The 24,224-nt window shown below is 43.4% G+C and overlaps 3 protein-coding genes across 5 annotated transcripts in view; 1 reads left to right on the plus strand and 2 right to left on the minus strand.

Moving 5' to 3' along the window:
- Nucleotides 1-561: 561 nt before the first annotated feature.
- On the minus strand, nt 562-2,074 carry galla-1 (cytosolic iron-sulfur assembly component galla-1). 2 transcript variants are annotated; one of them, XM_065429796.1, is made up of 6 exons: nt 1,927-2,074; nt 1,646-1,732; nt 1,414-1,578; nt 1,299-1,348; nt 1,010-1,055; nt 562-813 (listed from the first exon to the last, which is right to left on the minus strand). In XM_065429796.1, the coding sequence occupies exons 2-6, from the start codon at nt 1,692-1,694 to the stop codon at nt 713-715; spliced, it is 411 nt and encodes a 136-aa protein (XP_065285868.1). In that variant the 5' UTR covers nt 1,695-1,732; nt 1,927-2,074; the 3' UTR covers nt 562-712. The 2 variants fall into 2 exon arrangements, with proteins under 2 accessions (XP_065285868.1, XP_065285867.1); XM_065429795.1 differs by having other exon boundaries at nt 1,646-1,774; nt 1,927-2,053.
- A 55-nt stretch (nt 2,075-2,129) lies between these two features.
- Nucleotides 2,130-10,105, plus strand: LOC135900315 (HCLS1-associated protein X-1-like). Its single transcript, XM_065429794.1, has 7 exons — nt 2,130-2,338; nt 2,456-2,610; nt 2,673-2,785; nt 4,924-4,981; nt 6,560-6,690; nt 8,017-8,170; nt 8,926-10,105. The coding sequence occupies exons 1-7, from the start codon at nt 2,280-2,282 to the stop codon at nt 9,048-9,050; spliced, it is 795 nt and encodes a 264-aa protein (XP_065285866.1). The 5' UTR covers nt 2,130-2,279; the 3' UTR covers nt 9,051-10,105.
- Nucleotides 10,106-11,508: 1,403 nt separating this feature from the next.
- mst (misato mitochondrial distribution and morphology regulator) overlaps nt 11,509-24,224 on the minus strand; it is a 35,572-nt gene continuing 22,856 nt past the window's right edge. For both annotated transcript variants that reach the window (XM_065429792.2, XM_065429791.1), the window contains exons 11-14: nt 22,061-22,230; nt 21,704-21,778; nt 16,064-16,182; nt 11,509-11,799 (exon numbers count right to left, since the gene is read on the minus strand). In XM_065429792.2, the coding sequence (XP_065285864.1) occupies nt 11,612-11,799; nt 16,064-16,182; nt 21,704-21,778; nt 22,061-22,230 (552 nt within the window). In that variant the 3' untranslated portion in view covers nt 11,509-11,611. The remainder of the gene's footprint in view (nt 11,800-16,063; nt 16,183-21,703; nt 21,779-22,060; nt 22,231-24,224) is intronic.

Consider the following 24,224-nt stretch of genomic DNA (forward strand, 5'->3'; position numbering starts at 1 on the left):
CAATGTTGAGTGAAGTCAGTGATCTTGTACCTTTGCTAAGAGTATCCTGGCAGGAACTGGATAGCCTGCGCCCAATGTGCATGTGATTGAAGGAATCTCATGAAAAGACCACACTGGCACAGACAGGTATGACCATGCCTTAAAGTGTTTGGGTCACAGTTTCTATGTAAGAATTTCTTGACATATGAGAACTTGGTCTCCATCAATTCCATGCAGGGCATTGTATGATTTGCAACAAAACTGCAATTAGTCTCAGGAGAGGTGCCACCTGATGCACGCGCCTTCCTTGACGACTAGCAAGTGCTGGCTACAGGCACATGCACAATTGCAGGCAGGGTTCACGAAAACTTTTCGTTCACAAGTGTGTTCTGTTGGTCAGTACCTTCATCTTGTTCACTGCTGCACTTCGCCAGTGCTTGTTCTTGTATTAAATGGCTGTTAAATTGTATTCTTGTATTAAATGGCTTGGTAAGTATGGGCAAGAGCTGTCTGTTCAGACTGGCACTTACCATCAGCAGCAGCCTACCTCCTTCACAGTTCAAGAAGGCAAGACTTCTACAATAATGTGAATAATTTGTGGTATTTAATGTTAAGACATGGCCGCAAAAACATTGAGCAGATGAAAAATTTTCTTGTCGCCTTGTAGTTTCAGCTGGCTGAAATGGGAAAGTAATCGTTCACTGGTCGCATGTAAGCATAGCTGAAGAGTCCTTTACATGGTCTCGTAGGAGACGCAGCTCTGCACCATGTCTTTAATGTTCTTGTTTTCCATTGCTGCGGCTACTCTCTCTTTGTCATTGATCTGCTTGCTCACTGCAAAGGCAAGTGAAATTCGACATCACTGCATGTTTTTCAGCTATTGTTAAGATTGGAGTTTTCTATATTCCATTCATACACGGATACGTTATCCGCAACTGAACAAGTAATGTCCAGTCCCTGCACAAGAAGAGTTAGATTATATGTGCTGCTGTGGGAACAGCGCTCAATTGGGCAGGAATGATAGCCTTACATTCAGCAGCAGTTGTGTGAGAACCTTCCTTAATGAAGATGTCAAGCTGAAAAAAAAAAAAAAAGGCAGACTGTTTTTATATCGTTACTTACGCATCCATAGGTAATGAGGCAAACTCTGCAGACTACACTTAAGCAACCCTCACTGCTATATTGAAACTAGGAGTTCGAATATTTAATATACCGTGCAATAAACGCGCTCTTCTGCTAGTACGCACTACGTAGCTACACCTTTTCACTGTTTAGCTATTAGCAGCAACAATTTCAACTAAGCATGTAGTGCTACGCACCTTGAAATTGTAAGGCAAGTTTTCCTCAAGCTTTGTCCTTACGCAGAGCCCTGTGTAAATGAAAAAAAAAAGAAGGGTAAATTTCAAAGTAGCAACACTGCCTCTGTCTGCTCACCAATGATGGCAGCGAGGTGGCAATGAGGCACGGTCGGTATTAGGGTGACGCTCACATAACTGTAGGCGTCCCTATCAGTGTTGACGCTTATCTCCTCCTCAGAGACAACACCGAGCTCTTCCAGTGTGTGAGGCTTCTCGGGGTCACGAATGTCTTTTATCAAATCTGCAGGTAAAAGGATTTCCTCAGTCATTCGAAATTCTACAACGCACCGGTAGTCGACTTTGGTTACCGTAGACCTCCTCGACAAGCCTTCGACTTCCGTCCTCAACAACACCCATCTTAGAACAGGACACGGTGATCACGATGGTCCCGTTTCCTGTTGCACAGGACATTCAAGAACGGAACTGTCAAGAGGTGACTGCGAGTAGGTTGTAAACAGGTGCACAAGTGGGCGGAATGTGTTTCCACGGCTGATTGCCCTCACTAAGCCAACTAAAAAAAACTCATGACAACACATTGTGCCGATTCCAAATAGTGAAATGGTAGACGCGGTGAAAAGTAGGACCTTACCTTCTAAAGCTCATTTGCACATTTTCCGCGGAACTGCAGTGACCGTCGCAGCAGACGTCGCGGCATTTTGCAACCGCAGTGGGTGCTGATTCGCTGGTCGGCCCATGGTCGGCCTTCTAGGCCGCTGGCCGTTCCTATCGTCCCCCAAGCCAAAGAGAGCCACAGCCGATCGAAGACTCTCTAGCAGCAGCATCATCGCGATTGCATCATTCAAGAAATTTCTGTGAGGACGTTCGAGCAGCTGTTTTTTAATTAATTGATGTCCTTCAAAATCTAGGCCGTCAGGTGGTGATCGTTGATGTGTCAGGGGAGCACTTCGTCACTTTTAGCAGACTGAGAGGCACCTGAACGTTATGAACCTCCACGATTTCTTTCGATCTTTCATGGGCTTTCCACCGCGCAGGGAACCGAGGTGAGCTGCCTGCGTCTTGGTTTCGGCCTGGTGTATGTCGACTGGCAGCTGTCATTGTTTGAGCTGCTTATATTCAAGATCATCAAGAAATAATATAGTGTCGTTACTCCTGCGCAGTTTGGGAGAGCCGCCGTACGCGGACAATGGTGGTTTGGGACGGGACGACAACCCATACGAAGGCTCAATGTTCGGCGACCCGTGGGATATGTTCAGGCACCTTGACAGCGTCTTCCGCAACTTCGGGCTTACTGAGTTTCCTCCTTTCCCCCATGGTCAGATAATTTGGATTGTTGCCCAAAACAGCCGTGTGACGTGTACGCACTCTATAATGCAGGAACCGACGTACCCGCTCTAGAAGGACCAGATCCTGGCGAGAGAGGCCACCTGCGTGATCACATGCTCAAAGTTCCGGACTGCCGTGATCCATTCCTGAGAGCTCCAGACATGGTAAGAGCCAGATGAAGACCGAAAATTTGTTGCGTTCGGTGATGCACGCCATCAACCGCGCGGCGCGTCCTTGCCATACGCCGGCAATGTGGAAGGCTGACAGCGCGAAACGCCATCAACATTGCCATAGGGGTTCGATTATTGATTTTTGAAGGCAAGGTAAATATTTTTAGTTGCCTCGTAATAGCTTTCAAGTAATGATTGTGCCTATTCCTTTCTTATTTCGCTCTCCTTTTTTCGGTCTCTTTAATAGGAGCTGACTGCATCGTGTTAATGTTTTCTTAAACTTCTTTTGGAGCACAGATTTAGTGAGCAATTTCTTGTGTGATCAACATAGGTAAAGTTAGGGAACCACCAATGTGTGGGCTAAGGGCATGGAAGTTGCAGAGTGGACAGTCAGGAAAGGATTGAGTCTTGCTTGAATTTTGACTCGCATTTTATTACCAATACTAACAAACGTGATAATTCTGCATATTAGTTAAAGCTTCACAGGGTTGAAATAATATTTAGCAGGAAGAACACAACTGCTTGTTCTCCGAGCTTTTAGTTTGAATAACTGAAGTGCAGTTGATGTTGTGGACCTCATTGATATGTCTCTAGGCACAGCATATAGATAAATTAGATCACAAAATTCAGAAATTTATTGCGACAGCTTGAGATACCTTGAGTTGGAGTTCAAGAAAGCAGGCTTCCCAGCATTATCTCGGGAAGACAATTTTCTGTGGTTTGGTAAACACTGCAACTTATGCAGGTTGATGTTTCATAATATAATGCACATAAAAAGCCAGGATGTAGAGATGTAACCACACACCACTAGCACTGAACTCTCAACTGAATGATTTATTGCGGTGTGTTGCGCAGCATAAATGAAGGACCTTTGACTTGCCGTCTGGGTCACAGGTATTGCAAAGTACTGTCACGCTACTACTGCAATCTCACGCTTTTTTTCACGTTGTCTGACACCACCAGAATGGACAACCTGTGCATGTCAAAATTTGCTGTTGTGTGTAATATTACATTTATTTTGTTCAGCGATGCAAGCCTTTGTTGGTTCTTTACTGGCACTGAGATATTGAAGATTTTCTTTACAAATATCTGTTCACTGTCTTCCATTTGGGTCTGGCCGTCAACTGTGGATGCCTCATCCTGTTGTTGGAAAGATGAACATTTGCAAAGTATTCTAGAACTGTTCGGAAAGTCAAATGCTGCCTTTTTGTTTTGAATAGCAAATCAAATACCTTAACATTAGATTTGTTATTGGAAACTATATTGGCACACTCCTACTAGTTTTTACTTCTACTGACATTGCGCATAAAAGTAAATAAAGTGCTAAAAAATATTTGGAACTGAAATGTGGGACACCTGTTGGAGAGGAATAGTGTGGCATTGTTGTGACCGTATTTTGTCTTCCATACACCTGTTATAAGGCACCTAAAAAAACTGACCACAAAACATTTATGAAACTCTTTATGTTGATAACCAAGTACAGACATCAAACAGTGCGATCGATTACGCTTTGTGCCATAACATTTGTTACACGCTCCATGACAGTCGCACACTAGAAATTTGTGACTCTGTAAACATTTTCATAAATACAGTAATTTACGTTCCTTATTTGATCTACTTTTGATAAATGTGTGCACAGCTTCAAGTATTTCGGTTTATTAGAAATAGCATGTGGGAAGAATTAGGTAGTAGACCACTTAATGTATTCTCTCCTTCTGAATGGCATAAGCTGCATTTGGTGATGCATGTTTCTGATGGGCAGGTATGCCATCAAATCCTTTTGAAGAAAAGCAGGCAATATGGTCAGAAAGGATTGGGGGAGTTAACACATGTGCTGGTATTGTAGGTTTGTAATGGAGTTTGTGACAGTGCAAAGAATGATTCAGACAGCACTTATTGTTGCAGTAGTGATGTTTAACTGCTATTCTGAGATGGCAGTATTCATTACCCTTATGAAATCGATGTTGTCCCTATAGGGGAGTTGAAATTTCTGTCTTTGTCTTGTTTTATATGATCAGCATCACCTTTTCCTTCTGAGAACTCATTCTTTTAGTTAGCACAGGAATTCCAGATTAGTGTCATATGTGGAGATAAGTCTCACTTATTGTAACAAAATAACTATTTTTTTCCAGTTTCCTCACCTGTCCCCTGGACCTGCCCAGCCAGAGGAGAATCCTTATAAGGACATAGGTAAGACATGGAGTACTGTAAACAACCTTCTTGCAATTGTCATATGTGGCCTACAAATCACAAAAGTTCCATACTGTCAGCAATTTGGGTCTAGGTAATTACACACAATGTTACAAAATTTAGTTCCTACAGATAATTCCAAAACTTCAGACGACCAAAAATTTCAAAATATTGACCTTGCAATTTTAAATAATTTGTAATGTTACTGGGATGTCTGTATTGCAAGTGCCATTTTCTGGAAGCAGTCACAGATTGAAAACATGCATCTTCCCCGCCATCCTTGCATTCTCCCTTGTGGAACCACTAAAGCTTAATAATGGATCATTATGTTAGTGTTTGTGCACCATTGAGCTGTGGTCTTGTGCAGTATTTATACTTTCCATGTTATATCTTCTTTTGGTATGGATACTGCAGAGGTCAGGCTGGTGCACATTTACCCATTGGGGGGGTGTAGTGGCTTTGGCTTTGTGCTGTTAAGCTTGAGGGCGCAGGATTGAATCCCAGCTGCTGCAGCGGCATTTTGATGGGGGCAGAATGCAAAAGCACCCATGTACAGTGCATTGGGTGCACGTTAAAGAACCCCAGGTGGTGTTATGGTTGACTTGTCAGGTGTGAGAGGCATTCAAGCGGGCGACCCCATGTCAACATAATTGCCCTCTTCTCCGAAACGGCATCAACCCTTCTATTCCCCAAGCAGACACAAAGGGATGGACGAAGAGAAGTCAAACTGAAGGGCAGGAGGCTGTTGACGACAGAGCCTGACAAATGCACTAATGCTTCCACAGGCTTCCCAGGAAGTCGTCAACAACCACGAGACCGAAGGGGGTAATTAAGGCCGTCTTAGCCCCCGTATGATTGAGCCGTCAAGTGTGAGAAGTGTTCAAGCGGGCATCCCCGTGTGGAGATAATTGCCCTCTTCTCCGAAACAACGTCAACGCCTTTTTCCCCAAGCTGACTCAAAGGGGTGGACAAAGGAGAGAAAATCAGAAGGGCAGGGTCGACGGCAGAACCTACTTCCACAGGCTCTCCACGAAGACGTCGACAAACAAAGGACTGCCACAGGTTATTTAACGCCGTCCCGACACCGTGTTAAAGAGAACCGCTCAAGACTCAGATGCGAGTCATATCCGTGCACCAATGGAGTGAATACAATCTTTTCCACTTTATTCATCATCACGATGCCCGGCTTAGTCGTCGTTTCCTGATTCTTGCGGTGAAGAACCACCTTACCTGGTCAAGATCGTATCAGTGGTCCAGGTTATTCTAGAGTCCCCCACTATGACATGCCTCATTATCATATTCTGGTTCTGGCATGTAAAACGCCACAATTTAATTTAAGGCTGGTGCAAACTTAAAAATGTAAATTCCGTGGAGAAGTTTGGCCTTGCTTTTTTTCACCAATAATGCTTTTCCACCATGGAAGTTCAAATGGTGTTTTGAAAAGATAAGTTCACCAGTCTAAAATTAGTTTACATTTCGGTCAATTTATGACTATTACCACACCACGGCAGTGTCGCAGGCAGTGACACCACAGCAAGTTGGTATGACTATTATGATGGTGTCCATTCACCAATGCAGATCTGGATGAGCATGTGGCCAGGAGTGGCCTGGACAGCCTGTTGGCCCCAGTCCCATTTGAGGCACCTCAGCAGGTTCCTGACTGGGGAGGCAGCAGCAGTTCACTGCGCACCTTCTCTTCACACAATGGGGTAGGTGAAGGAGGCTATTAGCATTAGACAGTTTTAATTTCGCATATTTAGTGTAATAGTGGGATCCAAATGCACATGTGCAGAACGCTAACCAACCCACAGCGTTTAGCATACACTCGCTATTTCTTATTTAACGCTACCGTCTTTGCTTGGTTTATGTCCTAGGCGACAGTCCTAGTCACCCAGTTAGTACTGAATTTGGTGTTGCTTTTGTAGAATTCACTTCACTCGTAGCAAACAACTGTGCAAACAGCTTTCGCTTAGTCTCAGGCCACTTCAGTGACAGAGTATTATGAATAATCTTACAGATTTTTCTAGATTGCTTGTTGTGTTGAACATGTCGAGGCCTAATGAGAGAAAGTTCCGAGATGGCTGCGCCACCTATTCATGAAGTAAAAAAATAGGTGCGATCCGAGACTCTGAGATCGGGGGGGGGGGGGATCTCGGAGGCTTAGCGCAAAATAGCAGGGACAAAAACAGAGAAGACGACCGGACGAGCGCTTTCTGTCATCTTTTTTGTCTTTGTCCCTGCGATTTTGCGCTAGTCTTTTGAATAATGAAGACACACCAACTATCCCAGCTTTCTGCCTTGATCGCTGGGATCTCGGAGGTCACAGATAACAGGCTTGTACTGATTTCGCTATGAATCAGCACACACGGAAAGTACAAATACAACACGCTTCTTGCTGTCATTGTGCTGACTCTTTCACTTTTTGGACACACGCACAAGGCTTGGCGAATAGACAAAATCCTTTATGTGCACTCTGTGTGCGAAAATTAAACCATAGTTTAATAGTGTCCTGCCCGGAAAGTACACTATCGTGGTTTACTAAAACTTGCTTCCTGCAAAGTTTGTTTGCAGAACAGTAACGCTATTTCCTTTGAACTCGCTAATACGCTAACTTTGAAATTCCTATGACAAAGGGACAAGGGCAGCGAACAATATCACATACATTTCAAGAACTACAATTTTTGGGGGGGGGAAATGGCAGAATATAATGCCAAGAAGTTTCTTAGCACCAATCAGGAATTCTGCACACAGATCCTTTTCATGATTACTTCTCTGTAAACAGCTAACTAAATATAGTGCTTCAAGCTAGGAATGTTTGTAATATCCTTAACTACTATGGGCAATATCACATGACATATTTAAAAGATAATCGTGACAAGACCTTAGATTTTTTTTTTTAACTTGCATCGTCTTTTGCAGCAAGCTGAAATGAAGTGTAAGCTTGCCGTCTAACCATTAACACACAATATCGTTTGTTTGGTTGATTGAGGGGCTAAAATATTTTTCTCCCCATTGCCTTGATGCGTTTCTTGTAGAAAATTCAGGAACGCACTGTTGTCCGGGATGCCCAAGGCAATGAGGAAGTTACAGAGCGCCGGAGCCTGGGTGACCAGTCTATGACTATTCGTACCATCAAGAGACCAGATGGAGTCACAGAAACTCAGGAACAGTATGTAAACATGGATGAAGGCAAGTTAAATTTTGCTTTGTTGTGTTTGCTGCTCTAGTTTGAAAACCTGGCAAAGACTTAATACATTAATTTTTTAAGAGAAGCAGCAGATATGCTTTAGCGGGAGTCAGTAGCTGCTATGTAACCTTAGTGATAAGATAGATGAGGATTGCCTAATACGCTGCTGATTAGGTAATACTACACCTTTCACATACATCGTGCTAGCTCATTAAAAAAAACGAAAAAAAAAACGAGTAGATTATCATATTCTGGGATGTTCCTTTGCTTGACACTCCACCTCGACTTGAGACAGTAGATGCCAGCACCATCACTACACCAGAGTGGTTACTGCGCTTGAATGACATGCCATGGTGATCCCTGGTAAAAAAATTTTGCAATGAAATGCTCTCGGTGTCGGTACCTGAACATAGCCTTCTCTGCAGTACGGCTACATTGCATTTGAAAATGTCAAACAGCATCAGAGCCACACAAAACTGCCCTTTTACCAATAGCAGCCTGCATTGTCTAGATCAACCACAAACACTGTGAAACAATGTGTTCATGTTGAAACTGCCAACGGTTGTGGGCAATTAAAAAGCAGGCTATATGTATTATTTAACAAAATATGCAGTTTCGTTTTGCTAGGTTAGACTTATTCTGCCATGTCTCTTGAGAAATTAAGTCTCATTGCACTGACAAAAAGAGGTGCTGGAGAGCTCTATTGATGAGTGGAATATGTGCTTCGTTTTTTTTTTCTTTTCTTTTCTGCTTGCAGGCGATAAGGCAGCATTCGAGCAGATGTGGCAAGGCACATCAGCAATTCCCTCTGACCACAGTACGACCGATGGAACCATCTTCCGCAGGCTATTTGGCTTCCGTCCACAAAGCAGGCCGCAATAAATAGCGGCTTTCGACCTTAGAATTGCATGTCTGCAACGAAACACACATGTACGATAGGCGATACTTGCGTAATGATGCAGGGTGGATATTAGATGTAATTCAAAAGTAGAAATGCAGAACGTGTGACGGTGCTTATAAACAAGTGTAAAATGGAGTCTGTATTTGAAGAGAGATTAATGAAAAAAAGCACTACTAAGACGTGCTATAGCTGAATACTGATTAAACCATACTTGTGAGGTTCTTGCAAACACAAATTAGAGCTACACGAACACTGAAAAATTTGCCCAGGCCTACCAGATAGTATCCCTAGGTACAACTCTGAAATATTGTTCATTTACACTGTGGATTTTGGGAAAATATAAATGTAAGCACATTTCAGATACTTTCGTGCTATAAAATGCTCACGTTAGAAATATTTTTAAGCATACTGCAGTAGATAGTTTTCACTGTCACTTGTTGCCATGCCTTAAAGGTTGCATGCTTTTGTAATGAAGAGAATTTTGTGCTCGTATATGCTAGTCACAATGCCCATTGTTTCTTTGTGCAAAAGCTGACCCAAGTTCTTTCTCTTGTCTCTTCCCTTTATGTCCAGCTTTTCTGAACTGATGTAAAGAACTGTGATATAACTACATATACAGTGTGCTTTATAATAAACTGCTTCTGCTCTGCTCTTTAGTTTATCCAAGACTTCAGAGGCAGGTTACAATATAGTTCTGTCACACCTGTGACTTTTGTTTTCACTTATTAACGCCTTACAGCTTTTGATAGAAGTCACTGTTCAAATTTTTCTTTATTATGATTATTGGAGTTTATTGGTGTAAGGGCTGGATGTGGCCAAAGAGCGCCATAATTGTTCTTTAAGTATAACTCCAAATCCTTATTGTTGCTTGCACGTTGTATTTATTTGCTTGATGCATGCCTAAATTTGTCTTTGCGAGGTTGCGGTGGTGGTGGTGGCACTGCTATTCTGCTATTTGGGTTTGATTCGTTTGTATTTTTCACCTGAGCCATGTACCCTTGTTTCATGTGCTAATAAAAAATGCATTTACTATTTTCTTGCTGTTTGTCATTGATCTTAAGTTTTCTACTTTGTCAGCACCAGTGTATCAGTGCATAACCTCCAAAACATTGATTTATAAGCTGCTATAAAAAGTGAGACTCATTTTTTCTAAGTGATAAAACTTGCAGTGCAAAAAATTCACACAATTCACTTTTTTTTTTTTTTGACAAGATCACAAATTTCATCCTGGGCCAGCAAACAAACAACATAAAGCTACCTTTGCGTAATGTGGCTGTTCGGTCTTGTTGGTACAACATACTGGTGAATTGCAGCTTACGGTAGGTATACACAACGAAAGAAGAATGGATGAATAAAACTATATAAAAGAAGAAACGGGACGACAGAAGAGCGTTCATCTGTCCTAGTGCTGCCGTCGTGTGTATCTGTGCAGCAATTCACCAATACCTCTGGGTGTTTTTTCTGTGCATACAAACGCTGATTAATGCAAGTCAAATGTTTTTCTTCAAGTTCAATCTTTCAAGTGGAAAGCCTTCCAGCATGCATTTGCAAGACACATTTCATATATACTACTTGCTTGCCTGGATTGTTGAAATCGCTACTAACTGTATCACTTATAATTAGTAAGAAAAAAAATGTCATGTTTCACGCTGAAATTTGCTTGATAGAGCTGCTTTCTCAAAGGTATGAAGAAAATCTTGCCCCTCATTATTATTGATATCTGCATAACAGCTCTGCATCTTCACCACTAAGGGTAAAGTCTAAAAAGTATACGCCCTCTACAGCTTCTGGGTTACGATCATATGCATTTATAGTGACCACTTCTAGGTGGTGGCCCATGATAAGCGAATGTACATAATAAAGACAATTTATAAGCGAGCGAATAGCGCGATTATAAAAAGTGCTTCCAGTGAATGTCGGTACGGCTCATCTCTGCCTCGCCCCTATCTATGCTGCACACTGCAAGAATGAAGTACTCGGCATAGCAAGGTAGCACAACATAATAACGTCGTGTTACAACATCTAACGCACATGTTGCATAGGAGCCTGGAAACACATCGGTAAAATTTTTTCAATGGCAGGCTGCTAGTACAGTCGGCAAAGTTTTACAGCCACATTACACATAACATGTGTAACATGGCTTCAAAGTATGGCCAAGTATTCTGCCACCTGGTATAATACTTGACCTCCCGTAAATCCGCTCCAAAGCTGCTCCGACACCAAAGAAATCACAAGTGGAATGGTGGTGCTCACTATTCCATGTTAGAGGGTTTCAGAAATGGCACTGCCACTGAGTGGCACTGAACTTCTCCATAAGGACTGTACATTCATGCAATTACCTCTTGTAAAATCTGCTCCTCCATGCATGACGACAATTTCAGTCACACCACTTCACAATGAAGTGTCCAACACGAAGTTGAGGGGCAAATCGCTGAGGTGTTCAGTGCTGTTGCGATGCATATATTCAAACATTGAGTGCTACTTCCATTTCTTTTTCTTTTTTGTTTGACAGTCACAGTAAGGAAGCTCAGACAGGAGGTCTTTAGCTGCTCCCCAGTTCTTGCACACTGTGAAGAGCTTCTCGATATAAATCTGGCTCAGTCCCAGCAACTGCACAGCGGTGAAAGCGTCCCAAGTCCAGCTGTCGGCCCCGATGCACCACTTCAGACACCACATCACTGGCTGCCAATCCATTCTGCAGACATGTCAGTGAGGGAACGTGGTCAACACCTGAAAGAATGCAATGGAGAGTGAGGTATGCAGAGCTGTATGCGGTTCAGAAAGGGGCATTCAGTGTGAAATGGGAAATGGCCTTGCACTGTGCTGGTATGACACCTTATGGCTGGAGGCTAGGAAAATTGCCATGCATTCGTTCACGTAAAAAAAAATAAAATGTGGCTATGCCACCAACTTCCCAGTAGGTGTCATTCCAGGCATCTGGAACTTCCGCAGTTGCTGAGGTTCAGGTCCGAAGTGCACTTGTACCTATTTTATGAGCAGGAACCCAAAACTGTGTACCTACCCAACATGATATAATAAAACACTTGCCTTGGTGGCTCAATGGCTATGACACTCTGCTGCTGGTCACAAAGTTGACATGACACAAGAAGCACACTTCAAAGAAGATGTGAACATCACAAACATTTGAAGTGATCTTCAGAAATTCAAAGCTGTGCAAACGATTATTTCAGTAAATATTTTCATATGTCCAAGTAAGAAGGGCTCTATGCATGCCTCACAACTACTGTGCAGGGTTGCTAATCAGAGGCAGCACATATTATAGTTACTGCTGACAAGTCAAACAAGAATTTGCACGTATTGATCGTATTTAACATTTCAATGCAAAAGACAGGCGTGCCCCTCTTAGTGGCGGTTGTCAGCTTGTTCCCTCCCTGCTTCCTTTGTGTGAATGTATGTTTCTATATAATAATAATAATAATAATAATAATAATAATAATAATAATAATAATAATAATAATAATAATAATAATAATAATAATCCAATGCAAAACAGGGGCAATGAGATATGCCATAGTGGTCGGCACCAGATTACTTTAAGCCCTAAGGTTTCATAATTGTGCACCACCTGAAGCTTGGTGCTTGAGCATTCTTACATTCCATCAGAATGTGGCTGCTGCAGCCAGGTACTGAGCCTGCAACATTGCAGTCTGTAGCAGGCCACCATAGCCACTAAGACACCTCGTGAGAACTGAAATCTGCATCGGAAATATGCAACACATGCTTCAACACTTAGCAGGGGTGGAAATTTCATGCCCATTGTGCCATTTTGATACTGAAGCACATTTCTGTGCCAAATTGCAATGAAAGTGCAAAAATAGCTGAAATTGCACCAACGCTGTGCCAGAACTGTTTTGGCAGCTTTGGCTTTGGCAGGCACCAGCGGAAGATTGCCGGCAGGGTGCAGAGTGTTGTGCCCTTGGTCTTGGAGTGTGTGTAAAAGTAACTCTTGTATTCTAATAATATAATATATGGGGTTTTACGTGCCAAAACCACTTTCTGATTATGAGGCACGCCGTAGTGGGGGACTCCGGAAATTTTGACCACCTGGGGTTCTTTAACGTGCACCTAAATCTAAGTACACGGGTGTTTTCGCACTTCGCCCCCATCGAAATGCGGCCGCCGTGGCCGGGATTCGATCCCGCGACCTCGTGCTCAGCAGCCTAACACCATAGCCACTGAGCAACCGCGGCGGGTCTCTTGTATTCTGGTGCTCCATGGATAAAACTAAAGGTAGCCGCATTCTTTTATTTTGCGGCCACAGTTGGTGAGCGAGGGCAGGTTAAGAGGCCTGGGGCTTATTCGGGCCTTCCCATCGGCGGAGCGGAGTCACACGGTTCTGCTGGCATTATTTCTGTGGAAACATGTGCGCTGCCACGTTTTAGCCTTCTGTTTTATCGTTTTTTTTTACTAGCACCAAGACAGTTGCTCTTCATCACAGTGAGCGTGAACCCTGATAACACGTCAATTGCATTGCTGAACAGGGTGTGGCTGCATTCAAAAAGTGCAAACTGAGAGGGCAAGTGGCGAGGGAAGGTGCGTGCAGCAAGGGGACTCTGAAAAGGAGACTCCAAGAGATGAGGAAAGTCACTCCTTTTGGTTTATTCAGGGTGCTCACAAACCCAATCACTCAATGTGAACTCAAGATTTCTTCGTGCTTCTAGTGAGTGGCAAAGCGAAGTCAGTCACATGCAGAACCTTGGTTTGAGCCAGTTCGCGCTGACACATTATGTGAAAATGTCTACCCTAGCTTCTTCACAATGTCGGTTGGAAGCACATACGAAAATAGGATGAAATATGCATTTAGGCTTCTCTTCAACTCTTCTTTAATGCTGCAGAATGCAAGAATTTGTGACTGTTACCCCACTTAACTATAATAAGGCTCTAAATTAAAACCTGTGTGCCCCAGACTGCTCCAATAATAAGATATACATGCTATAAACTGCTCCAAAATCAGAGTTTGTCTGCTCCAAGTTGTTCGAGAATGAAATTTTATCTGCTCAAAAAATTGCTAGAAAATGACTTTGGCTAATAACACAGTAAGTGCTTGTTAAAAAAAACATGCATATCCAATGCACATTGTGAGACTTCTATGCAGCTACGCCACAAAAACAAAGGCAATGTATGACACCTGTTGACAGAGGAATGGTGATGACAGGTGTATGCGCAGAAAAGTACAACACACATACATATTGCAACATTTAAGGATTCTGTAGCTCTTGAACCAGTGGCACATACCTATTCTGGAGGATTCACCAAGAATAGGCAAACACTGAGTGGCACCTACCAAATAGCTAAATCAAAGAATCTATTGAACATAATGCGCTATGTTAAGAGATGGGAACACTTTAGAGATTGCAGGGGACAGTCAGCTTTAGCCTTATGTGTTTTGATGTGCCCGTAGTGGACAGTCATTAGATCTCCAATGGGAGCGAGACAGAGCACTACAAGAAGAAGGCCCAGAGTACAAGGAAGGCATTTATTATACGACTGCCTTGGCATTGAATAACTGTTAACCCCGATCTGTGCAGTGCACACGTACACTCTCACAATTCAAGGGTGACACAATAATAGAAAACGCTGCAACATACTGCTGTATGGGAGGATGGCTCCTAAAGGCTGAGCTACTAGTGCAATGTTTCTTCAGCTTAATAACCTTTGAGGGCAACCCGACGCAGTATAGCCATGCACGTCGAGTGAGCCGCATCTCTTTGGGGTAGCCTTCAAGCATTCAGAACAGAAGCAGTGCAGAGGTATGCACCTGATTGGGGTCGAGAACCTTCTGCAAGGCCGGCTAGCAAAGAAAGGTGACCAGATGAATTGGACTTCAGTAGGCACCGTGTCACGGTTCGAGAGTTTCTCCTTGCATTCCCAATCCCATGGCCGGCTCAAGCCGCCAGGAGAGAGAGAGGACACAAATTCCGCCCAAACAAAACAGTTGGGTGAACTCGTGGTCCACTTGGGGACAGACAACCACGAGTGTTTATGGCCCACCACTGTACTGCTGCCCTCAGAGGACAGGTGGAGAGGAAGCGGTGACCCGCATGTGCAGAGTTTGAAAGTGATCTCGCTGAAGCACAGCCCCTATGCCCAATACATGCTGTGCTATGGCACCACAAAGAAATGGATAAAAGCAATCCCGACAATGCGTACAGCGTATTTAGCGTATTTTTTTTTAAATTTGGGGGGGGGTTTAGTGTTCTTAAACTGGGACACACTTGGTTACAAGGGCCAGACTATTGTTGAGGCTCTGTATTCTTTTCGACCGCCTGGTGCACTTTTAATGTGCACGTAATTATAATACAGGTACCACACATTGCGCTCTCAATTATGAGCGAGCACGATCAGGATCGATAGCGATCAGAAGTACCCGTGTCACACCTGTATAAGTACAGGAGCATTTTTGCAAAGGTTATTCCACCCTTATTGTAACGTGCCTACCACAACCGGGAATCGAACTACCACGAAGGCGACACAGCTGGTCTTAAGGTAAGAAATGTCTAGGTGCAGCTCAAGCACCATCTGTTTATAGTGAGTGAGCTAGCGAGTAAAAAGGGTCTGCAGCCATAACAATGCTGTCCCAGCTGTGGCTCAGTAAGTGACTTTGTGTGTATTTGCATGCACACATAAAGGGTTACACCCTGAAACATGCAATGTGTAATATAAGGAGCATTGCAATTTTGACTGTTAAGAATGTTCATTGTCTTTGTAGCCTGGGTGCACTCGATCTAACTTGAAGTGTCCCCAAGAAGTTCATCAACCACAACTTCCACATTCGCTTACATTGAGACAGAAATTAAATAGTCCTGAATTTCCTGAACATGTCAAAATACTTTGCTGCCCCTTTAAGTTTGGCAAGGGTAGTTTTAACATCAGAAGCAAGCACCTAAGCCAGAACCATATCCAAATGTAGAGCAGTAACAAAAGAAGGGGTTTGATGATGAAGCTCAACAAGGCAAGAAAAAAGACAGCTTACCAGTTTGTGCACCTCTGGCTTGGCAAGAAATAAGGCCAGTTGAAGTTACAAATGGTCCAAAGATGTCTGGGAAGCCATACAAAGTGATGCGGGAGGGGTTTTCTACTTGCCTCAACCACCTACAAGATAAGACAAAACAACACAGCTGACTTTGCCTCACTATATGCAGACATATTTTATACCAATGAAGAGCTTTAGTAAAGCACTCAGTTGGGCTGATTATTACGGTGTGAGGACCTTTTCAGTGAAGCAACTCCCGTGTTCAGTCTTCTTTTCACAAAGATTTATTTTACGAATACATACATGTATGGTGCCATCTCTGGTAAAAGTAGACACCTATGGCATGCTAGCAAGAAATAAAATGACAATGTAGCATACATCCTTCCCACATAGCAACTATGAGGTATGCCTCACTGGGGCTATATTGATTTTGACTACCTGAGGTTCTTTATTGTGCTCCTAAATCTGTGTACACAAACATTCCTGCACTCCATCCCTATTGAGATGCAGCTGCACAGCCGGGAGTCAAACCCATGACCTCATGCTCAACAACAGAGCACCATAGCGACTGATCCGCCACAATGGGTCCAGTACAGTCTACATGGTTAGCAGTTGCATAAGGCAATAATTGCTATATACAAACCAATTGACAACCTTAGAAAGTAACCGGCGCCCTCAAGCGGTCACAGGTAAGGCATTATGGGAATCTTGAGGGAAGATGCTGTGTTTTCTGCTTCACTTGCAGCTACCCGTGTAGGATGTGCCTCGTCTGACTGGAGTCAACCCTTTCTTCTACCATCTTAGCACAACACCATAGCACAACAGGTTACATAGCACAAAAAAGATAAGCGCAACCCAAGTGGCCACAAAATGCCATGCGGGCCCTGCAGCCATCACATCTCTGCACAGTCGGTGTGCCTAGTGCATCCGTGCTCTGCCACCTGCTTTTTGCCTGCCGGGTACGTGCAGTGCAGCTTGCGAGTCATGACCTGCTTTTTCTAAATGCACAGCCATGACACAGTGGTGAGATGACAGGGGCACACCGTCAGAACATGAAGTTTTACATACGCTACTACTTTGCTGCATTTTGGCTGTTCATATGCAGAGAGCCATTCTGGATAGAATCACATTTAAAATGATTTGGCGCATATGTAGTTTCTTGTGGGGTCACGAAAAAACCACCAGCTATTGACCCCGCACATTTCTGTATATATAGGGCCAGCATGCACAGACAGCGTGTGACATTTAGTGCGTGTCGAAGTGCAAGTGGTGCGAACTCAGGAAGACTCGCATCACCACGCTGACCCACAGAGAGCACCAATCAGAGTATGCAGTTTTCAGAACACTTCGATGGCAAGCATGGCAAGCGAACTCATCCTGGCACCCTGCAGCGGCGGTGGTATCTAGATGTGCAGTGCATGGCCTCCAAACTGAAACCGACCTAGGCGCCACAAGCGACACTGACTTTTCTAAAGTCATTGATTTTATCTATCATGCTCAAATCTATAGAAACACTGAATGTGAAGTGATATCTCAATGTATTGCAGAGGACAAAACATAATTTTTTAGCACCTCTTCGTTGTCTTACTGCACCCAGATGCCCTGTTGTGCATGCACTTGCTGTATAATGCCACATGTGTGCAGTAAGTACCCAGCAGCAGCAGTTACACTAGCAGCGATGCAGCAGCACTATGCCACAATGTTCTGACGTGAAAAAGATGGCCGAGAAGGTGGTCTTTATTTTCTTTTATCTCTTTCTTTTTTTTCACTGAACGTTTGTCTACCTCTCTTGGTGCATTCATGCAAGATGGAGGCAGCAGTGTTGCTGTGGACAAATGAAACCCAGCAAGGAAAACTAAAGAGTGTCAGAAATCGGGAGATCATGTTGAAGTAGGGAACATATTAATGTGCCTGACTGAAACGTCTTATACAATTGCTTGCAAGGGAAAATGAATTGTGCTTTTATATCAACTCTGTCGATGAAACAGTTGCAAACGCTTTTATTTTGCTAGAAGTGCCTCATTTTCATTTCATGATAATACCGCAGTGCAGATCCTGTTTTAAGTCAAAACGTATGAACTCGAGATTGCTAAAGAGTAGGCAGGTGTTGTGCCCCTTCCGGTGGCAGGTGCCAGCCTGCTCCTCGTTTTCCCTTTCCTGTTAATTGTATATATGTGTTCAAAACAAATAACAATAATGAGATTGCAGTTAAACACTAATGCTGGTGGGGCAGCAAGAGATAGTCTGGGTCCATTAAACTGGGTTCTTTGTTGTAATCTCCAAAAATGCATGCGACATTACAGTATCTACTCGAATCTAATGTGCACTTTTTTCTCGATGAAATGTGTCCGAATTTTTGCGTGCATGTTAGAATCGAATACGACTCTAAATCTGTGTTACCATATCACCATCGGCATTCAAAATGGCTGCCTTGTATGCACTTTGAGCCTAGCTGCCATAGCTTCCTCCATGTGCTGTAGTATGTATGCTTAGGTTAGTCTAGAGTGTACTAGAATACAGTTGAGTGGGACGAGCAGCTGGGGCAACGCATGCTATGCAGTGAGGCAAGCAATGACGAAACATATTGTGGCGGTGCTGCGATCGAAGCGGATCGGGCCGCATGTTATCAAGGTGATGTTATTGCCGTTAATGGCAACTTCGCTAAGTATTAGTTGAATGTTACGTTCAGATTCTTTATTTCTCATGGCAATTTATTTGAAGGGGTGTTTGAAGCGCGGATCCACAGTGCCTTGCATTTTATGGCTCAATGTATTCATCTCTACCTAATGATTCGGGAGTCGAGGGGAAGCCACGCATGCCTTCCAAAACATGCCGATACAGGCACGGCATCGACCCATAACCGTCAAAGCGCACTGAAAACAAAGGAGCAGGGAAACAGTTCCCCTTACTTTTCCTTCAGAGACTTTAAGGGGTTTGCATGCGCACTCCCCTTCGCCGCGACTGTCAGCAGCAGAGCAACCGAACGGTGCATTATAAATCTATCAAGCGTGACAAGCACTCGTGCGAGAGCGAGGGTGAAGTTTGTCGTCACTCGGGGAGCTCTTGAAGCGAGCGTGCGGCATGAGATAGCAGTGCTGCAACCATGAATGTGTATTTGTAGTCATCTCCAAAAGTATGTTTTGTTTCAAAGTGTCACAGGCCTACCTGTCACTATATGATTGTTTTTTTGATCATTTTGCCATGCAAGTTTTATTTCAGTGAGCCCCACAGCTGCTGCCACATCTGGAGACTTGGTCTCTCCACTTTTGCTCACGACTGTACATGTTCATGTTTGCTTGTGCACGCCTGACACCATGCTTGTTAATTTAGTTAGTAAGCGAATGTTCAAAAGTTTATACGGCCGATAAAACTGCTCTCCTTACCTTTCGTATAGCGGTCTACTAATTTGCTATTGCAATGGATGCTTCACCTTTCAGGCAAAACTGCGACTTTATTTATTTGTCGTAACTTTAGTGCATTGGGAGTAAATCTTTTGTTTCTTAAGAGGAAGCTTTAGCTCAGGTGCTCCTATCGAAATACATGTAAAAGGAGAATTCGTTTTTCTCGGCAACCACTGCAACAAATTTAACGGGGTTTGTTGCATTTAAAAGAAAAGCTTAAGGTCTAGTGACTGTTGGTTCCGAATTTTCGATTTAGGTCGTCAATTTCTTTTTAAAAATTGGCAAAAATCGCAAATTTTCAGAAAATGAAACTATCAAGTTTGCAACTCTGTAACTTAGCGAGAAAAAATGATATCGCAATTCTGTGAATTGTACCTAATAGCACATCTAAAGCGGACAAATTTGACATCTTACACATGAATCTCAAAAAATTTAATAATATGTAGTTACAACTTTTGCAGAACCCTCGTAAACAACGTAACGAATTCACGTAAGATGTAAAATAACATATGAAATTTGTCCGCTTTGAATGATCTAATGGATGCCGTTTATAGAACCACGATACCTGTTCTTGATGCAGAGCTATTAGTTCGTAAACTTCGTGCTTCTATTTTTTTCAAACTTCTGAATTTTTGAAAAATTCTTTAACAAAATTCAAGCTCTAAATCAAAGTTCCGCTTCCAACAGTCACCAGAATTTAACTTTATCTTTCAAATGCAACAAATTTCATAAAAATCGGTCCAGGGGTTATCTCAGAAAAACGTTTTTGCGTTTTTAATGTATTTGAATAGGCCGCGTCGGAGTTGGGCCCGAGCTAAAGCTTCCTCTTAAAGTGAGAAAGTTGTATTTCTGTATGAAATAATGAGGTGGCGGTACTGTAAAGGACTTTTATTTTTCTAGGTCACGGAAAATGGGCGCGCATTACAATCAAGGGCGCGCGCGTTAGAATCAAGTAAATATGTTAAGTTCCGGGCTAGCTAGATTATGAGCCACAATGCAGTGGCCACAGGGCTCCCACTGTGAATGGCATAGTAAAAATTTGTGGCACTAAAACTGTGACTATGTCTTGACATTTCATTAAAACAGTGAAGCTGAACGGAACATGCCGGCAACAAAAACATATATTGTGGAGGTAACCCAAATTGGTACGAGTCACAGCAGGCCACAAGCAGTGACTAAGCGACTCAAGCGAACAAGCTACAGCGATATCAAGCCCCCAAACAAGTGGCACGTATTCAATACTGGTGGAGTATTTCACTTTAAAAGATTTGTTTACAAGTTTACCTCAGTTGATTTGGAAATATTATATATATTGTATACTATATTTCTGCATGCTGTTATGGGAGATGGCTGGAGGAAGAACCTAGACACCATATGTGATGACAAACATAACTTGAACTAATCAATGACGCATGCAGCATTTAGGTGTCTGCTTGTGTGCAATGTGAGTTACACAGTCAAGTGAATGTACAAGCCCACATTATCCGTAATTTCGACCAGGCAAGCAAGAATATATGTTTCTGAAGTTGTCATGCTTTTGCAGCAAAACAGCATGAACTTCAGCGTGCCCTCAGAACTACAAGTGACTAGAATTTTACATGTGACTGCAAAAACGACATGCCTCAGTCTTCTTAATATTAAGTGCAATTCGCTGTTCTGGTTCTTAAGGCAAATCTAATATCACAGCTAGAGAAAAGGTGATGCAAATGCAACCACACAAAGACCAGACCATAACTGGTAGTGACCACACAGGCGCCTTAGCAGAATGCCTCAGACATACGACTCCATGGCTTTGCAAGCGTGTACCTGAAATGGTAATGCTAAAGGTACCACAATGTTGACCTGAACAAGAGTACAAATTCAGCAACTTATTTTCCTGTACACAAGGGTGTTCGCCATGTTTGAATAGGACAGATTACGCTAGAAGACAGGGATAAACAGAACACATGGGCAGTTTTTTTTCTTCGAATTCTTTCTTTTGTTCCATTATCTGTGCTGCTTGTCATGTTGAATGCAAGCCAACCAGCCTGAAATTGAACACTTGTAAACATGGTAGCTTTGAGAAGGACAAATGACTGCGCAGCCTGAAAGCATGCACACAATATAAGTGTGTGGAATGTGCACTATTAGCTCAAGCCACATTATGCACACACTATATCATGGTTTGCAGCTGAAAAAATAATACCAGCTTTTCAAACAAGAATGATAATGTGGTAGTGATAACACACAAAAAGCTTACGTAATGGATCCTTCGCATACGCGCTCTGCAAATCTCCATACCACCTCACTGGGATCTTGTACCCGGCGTGGCGATCTACAAACAATCAAAGAAGAAAGGGCTTAGAGCCTAGTTAAAGGACACATTCAGTCTTAGTAACCAACTCGATAAAGGAAACAAAAAACCAGGCTACCGAATGAAAGTTTCAAACATTTGCGTAATTGAATTCTTTTCTTACACAAAAAAATAAAACAAAAGTGAATGCCATAGCTTCTAAAAACTTCTTGTGCAGTATGACTGAGTTAGTCCATTTCATGACACGACTTGCAAGTCTTGCAGCGACTTGAAAGATCTAGAAAATTTTGGCAGTTCACTCACTTGGACACCATGTTAGTGGTGCACCCTCGCATCACAGCCAGGTTTGTGGCTGACGGTGCAGGGTAGCGGGCTCCTGGGGTGAGCATTGCAAGGCTGCTGCTTTGGGTCCAGTCGGCTAGCAGCTGGAGCTCGCCAAGTCCAAGGGGCAGGCCCATTCCCAGTACACAGAGCTGCAGCAAGGTAGTGTTGGTGACTTAGTGAGAAAGTCAAGAAACTTGGCGAGCTTTTAGTCACCTTAACAACAACTTCGTCTTTTTGGAGTATTAGTGACCTTTCTGGCGATGCAAATAGCCAGCAAATTGCCATGGTAAAATTTCTGAATGGATTTTAGCTAAGTTCATTGCCTTGGCCCCATTTTACCACAAGAGGGATAGTATATGAGCTTCCATTTTTCATTGCTTTTCAAGGCGTACTGAAGATCATGTTAGTGAGCCATGTGGGTGTAGCAAATGTGCTTTTCTAGGCAAAGCACAATAATCAAATCCTGATACTGCTCAAGAAAATTGGGCGTTGTTTTCCCTTTTGACATTCTGACCATTAACTTGCCACCACAGGAGGCAATTTAAAGCTATGGTTTAAAAAATAATAAGGGTATGTCTATGAGAACAGTTAAAATACAAGAACGAAAAAATTCCAGGCAAGTTATCATCAGCATGATTCAGTGACTTTTCACTAAATATCAAGTGTTTTAGACTGTGACCTTGCAACTTCCTTCAAATGAATTTCTAGCTGTCCGACTCACCGCGACCGCATAGCGAGCGAATATGTTCGCCCCATGCTGGATCCCAACGCCTGGTCGTTTGCGTGTACGGTCACGCCAACGGTAGCGCGTTCGAAGGCGGCCACGCGAGACGGTCTCGCAGAAGCATGGGTCGGCGCACACGCGGCACGGCACGTCCGCACCGCTTGATGATCTCGAACCCAAGAGAAAGCGCCTTGTCTTTCCCGCACCCAAGTAACCCCGCAGTGGCGCGACACTTGCGCCATCTCTCGCACCGCGCTTGTACCACTCCGACCGCCGCGGCCCACGCGGCGACGCCGCACGGAGGGAAAACAAGATATCAGGGGACGCGCGAGAGTCGCGCATCCCCACACACTTGCTAACAACGGGTCTTGTTCTGTTTCTCCTAGCATATGCCTATACATTGATGTTTTCCACTCCTTCATTGTCCACTTTTGATACAGCCCTTTCTATAATACTGCAGTATGTACAAAAAACAGTACATAAAACTGACAGCAAAAAAAAAGCAGAAGACATGGTAGCATACCCGAAAAGAAATAAAAAATAAAAGTGACATGAGCATTTTAAAAACAGCACAGAGGCTGTGAAGAGCAAGGCCAATGTGTTGAAAAGTTGCAGGCTATTGTTGAAGAGCACAGGTTCCCAAACTCCATGGCCTCAGGGGTGCCATTTGCTTTAGTACAGTGCCGAGGAGCTCCTGTATCAGCATTGACTGGCCAATTGCGCAACAATATATTCTGCATGTTGCTTCTGCGTGGGTCTTTCTAGTGGAAGTTCAACTCGCTGCGATAGCTCAGTGGCCATGGTGCTCACAAGATCATGATAGCACAAGGTTGCAGGCGGAGACCAATGGAGGCAGACTGAAAAAATGGTTATGCACTGGGTGCCCATTAATGAACCCCAGGTGGTCAAAATGAATTCAGAGCCCTACAGTATGGCATGCCTCATAATCAGATCGTGGTATTGCAACGTGAAACCCCATAATTTCCTTTTAAATATAGTTTTCTTGAGGAGCCCCATAAAGTGTGCATGCGATGTCTGAAGGCCATGTTAAATCCACACTGCGGTGCAATGCTGATTCTCCAAATGAAAAGCAAACATGCAGAAATGAAAGGCATGGGAACACTCAAATCTCTCGCATTCCCTGATGTTCATCTTCCCCACCCATTCTTTGCATCTCCTAATTTGGCTTCCCTGCATGACGCATGCCATGGTGAGGGTTAGTGTCATAGTTACACAGTTACAAAGAGAGATGCCGTGAGTGTTCCGATGCTAGCACCATCTCACAGCATGGATAACTCAGGTGTGAGAGGAACTTCCTAGTCTTTGGCAGAGACAGTGGCATGCACAAACTATCCGCAGGCTTGTCAGTGTGCTTTGTGGGACTAACCCATGGAAGGCTCCCCATTCAGCTTTGGAGAG

Source organism: Dermacentor albipictus, chromosome 1 (genome assembly GCF_038994185.2).
Source record: "Dermacentor albipictus isolate Rhodes 1998 colony chromosome 1, USDA_Dalb.pri_finalv2, whole genome shotgun sequence".
Classification (NCBI taxonomy): domain Eukaryota; kingdom Metazoa; phylum Arthropoda; class Arachnida; order Ixodida; family Ixodidae; genus Dermacentor; species Dermacentor albipictus.

What these genes read in the sequence shown, in the direction of transcription:
- galla-1 (XM_065429795.1), bottom strand. Translation starts at nt 1,748, where the DNA reads ATGTCCTGTGCAACAGGAAACGGGACCATCGTGATCACCGTGTCCTGT. An exon ending in ACTTGCCTTACAATTTCAAG is followed by an intron (nt 1,056 to 1,298) that starts GTGCGTAGCACT and finishes TTTTTTTTTCAG; the next exon opens with CTTGACATCTTCATTAAGGA. An exon ending in TCACACAACTGCTGCTGAAT is followed by an intron (nt 814 to 1,009) that starts GTAAGGCTATCA and finishes TTGCCTTTGCAG; the next exon opens with TGAGCAAGCAGATCAATGAC.
- LOC135900315 (XM_065429794.1), top strand. Translation starts at nt 2,280, where the DNA reads ATGAACCTCCACGATTTCTTTCGATCTTTCATGGGCTTTCCACCGCGC. An exon ending in GAATCCTTATAAGGACATAG is followed by an intron (nt 4,982 to 6,559) that starts GTAAGACATGGA and finishes TCACCAATGCAG; the next exon opens with ATCTGGATGAGCATGTGGCC. An exon ending in CCTTCTCTTCACACAATGGG is followed by an intron (nt 6,691 to 8,016) that starts GTAGGTGAAGGA and finishes CGTTTCTTGTAG; the next exon opens with AAAATTCAGGAACGCACTGT.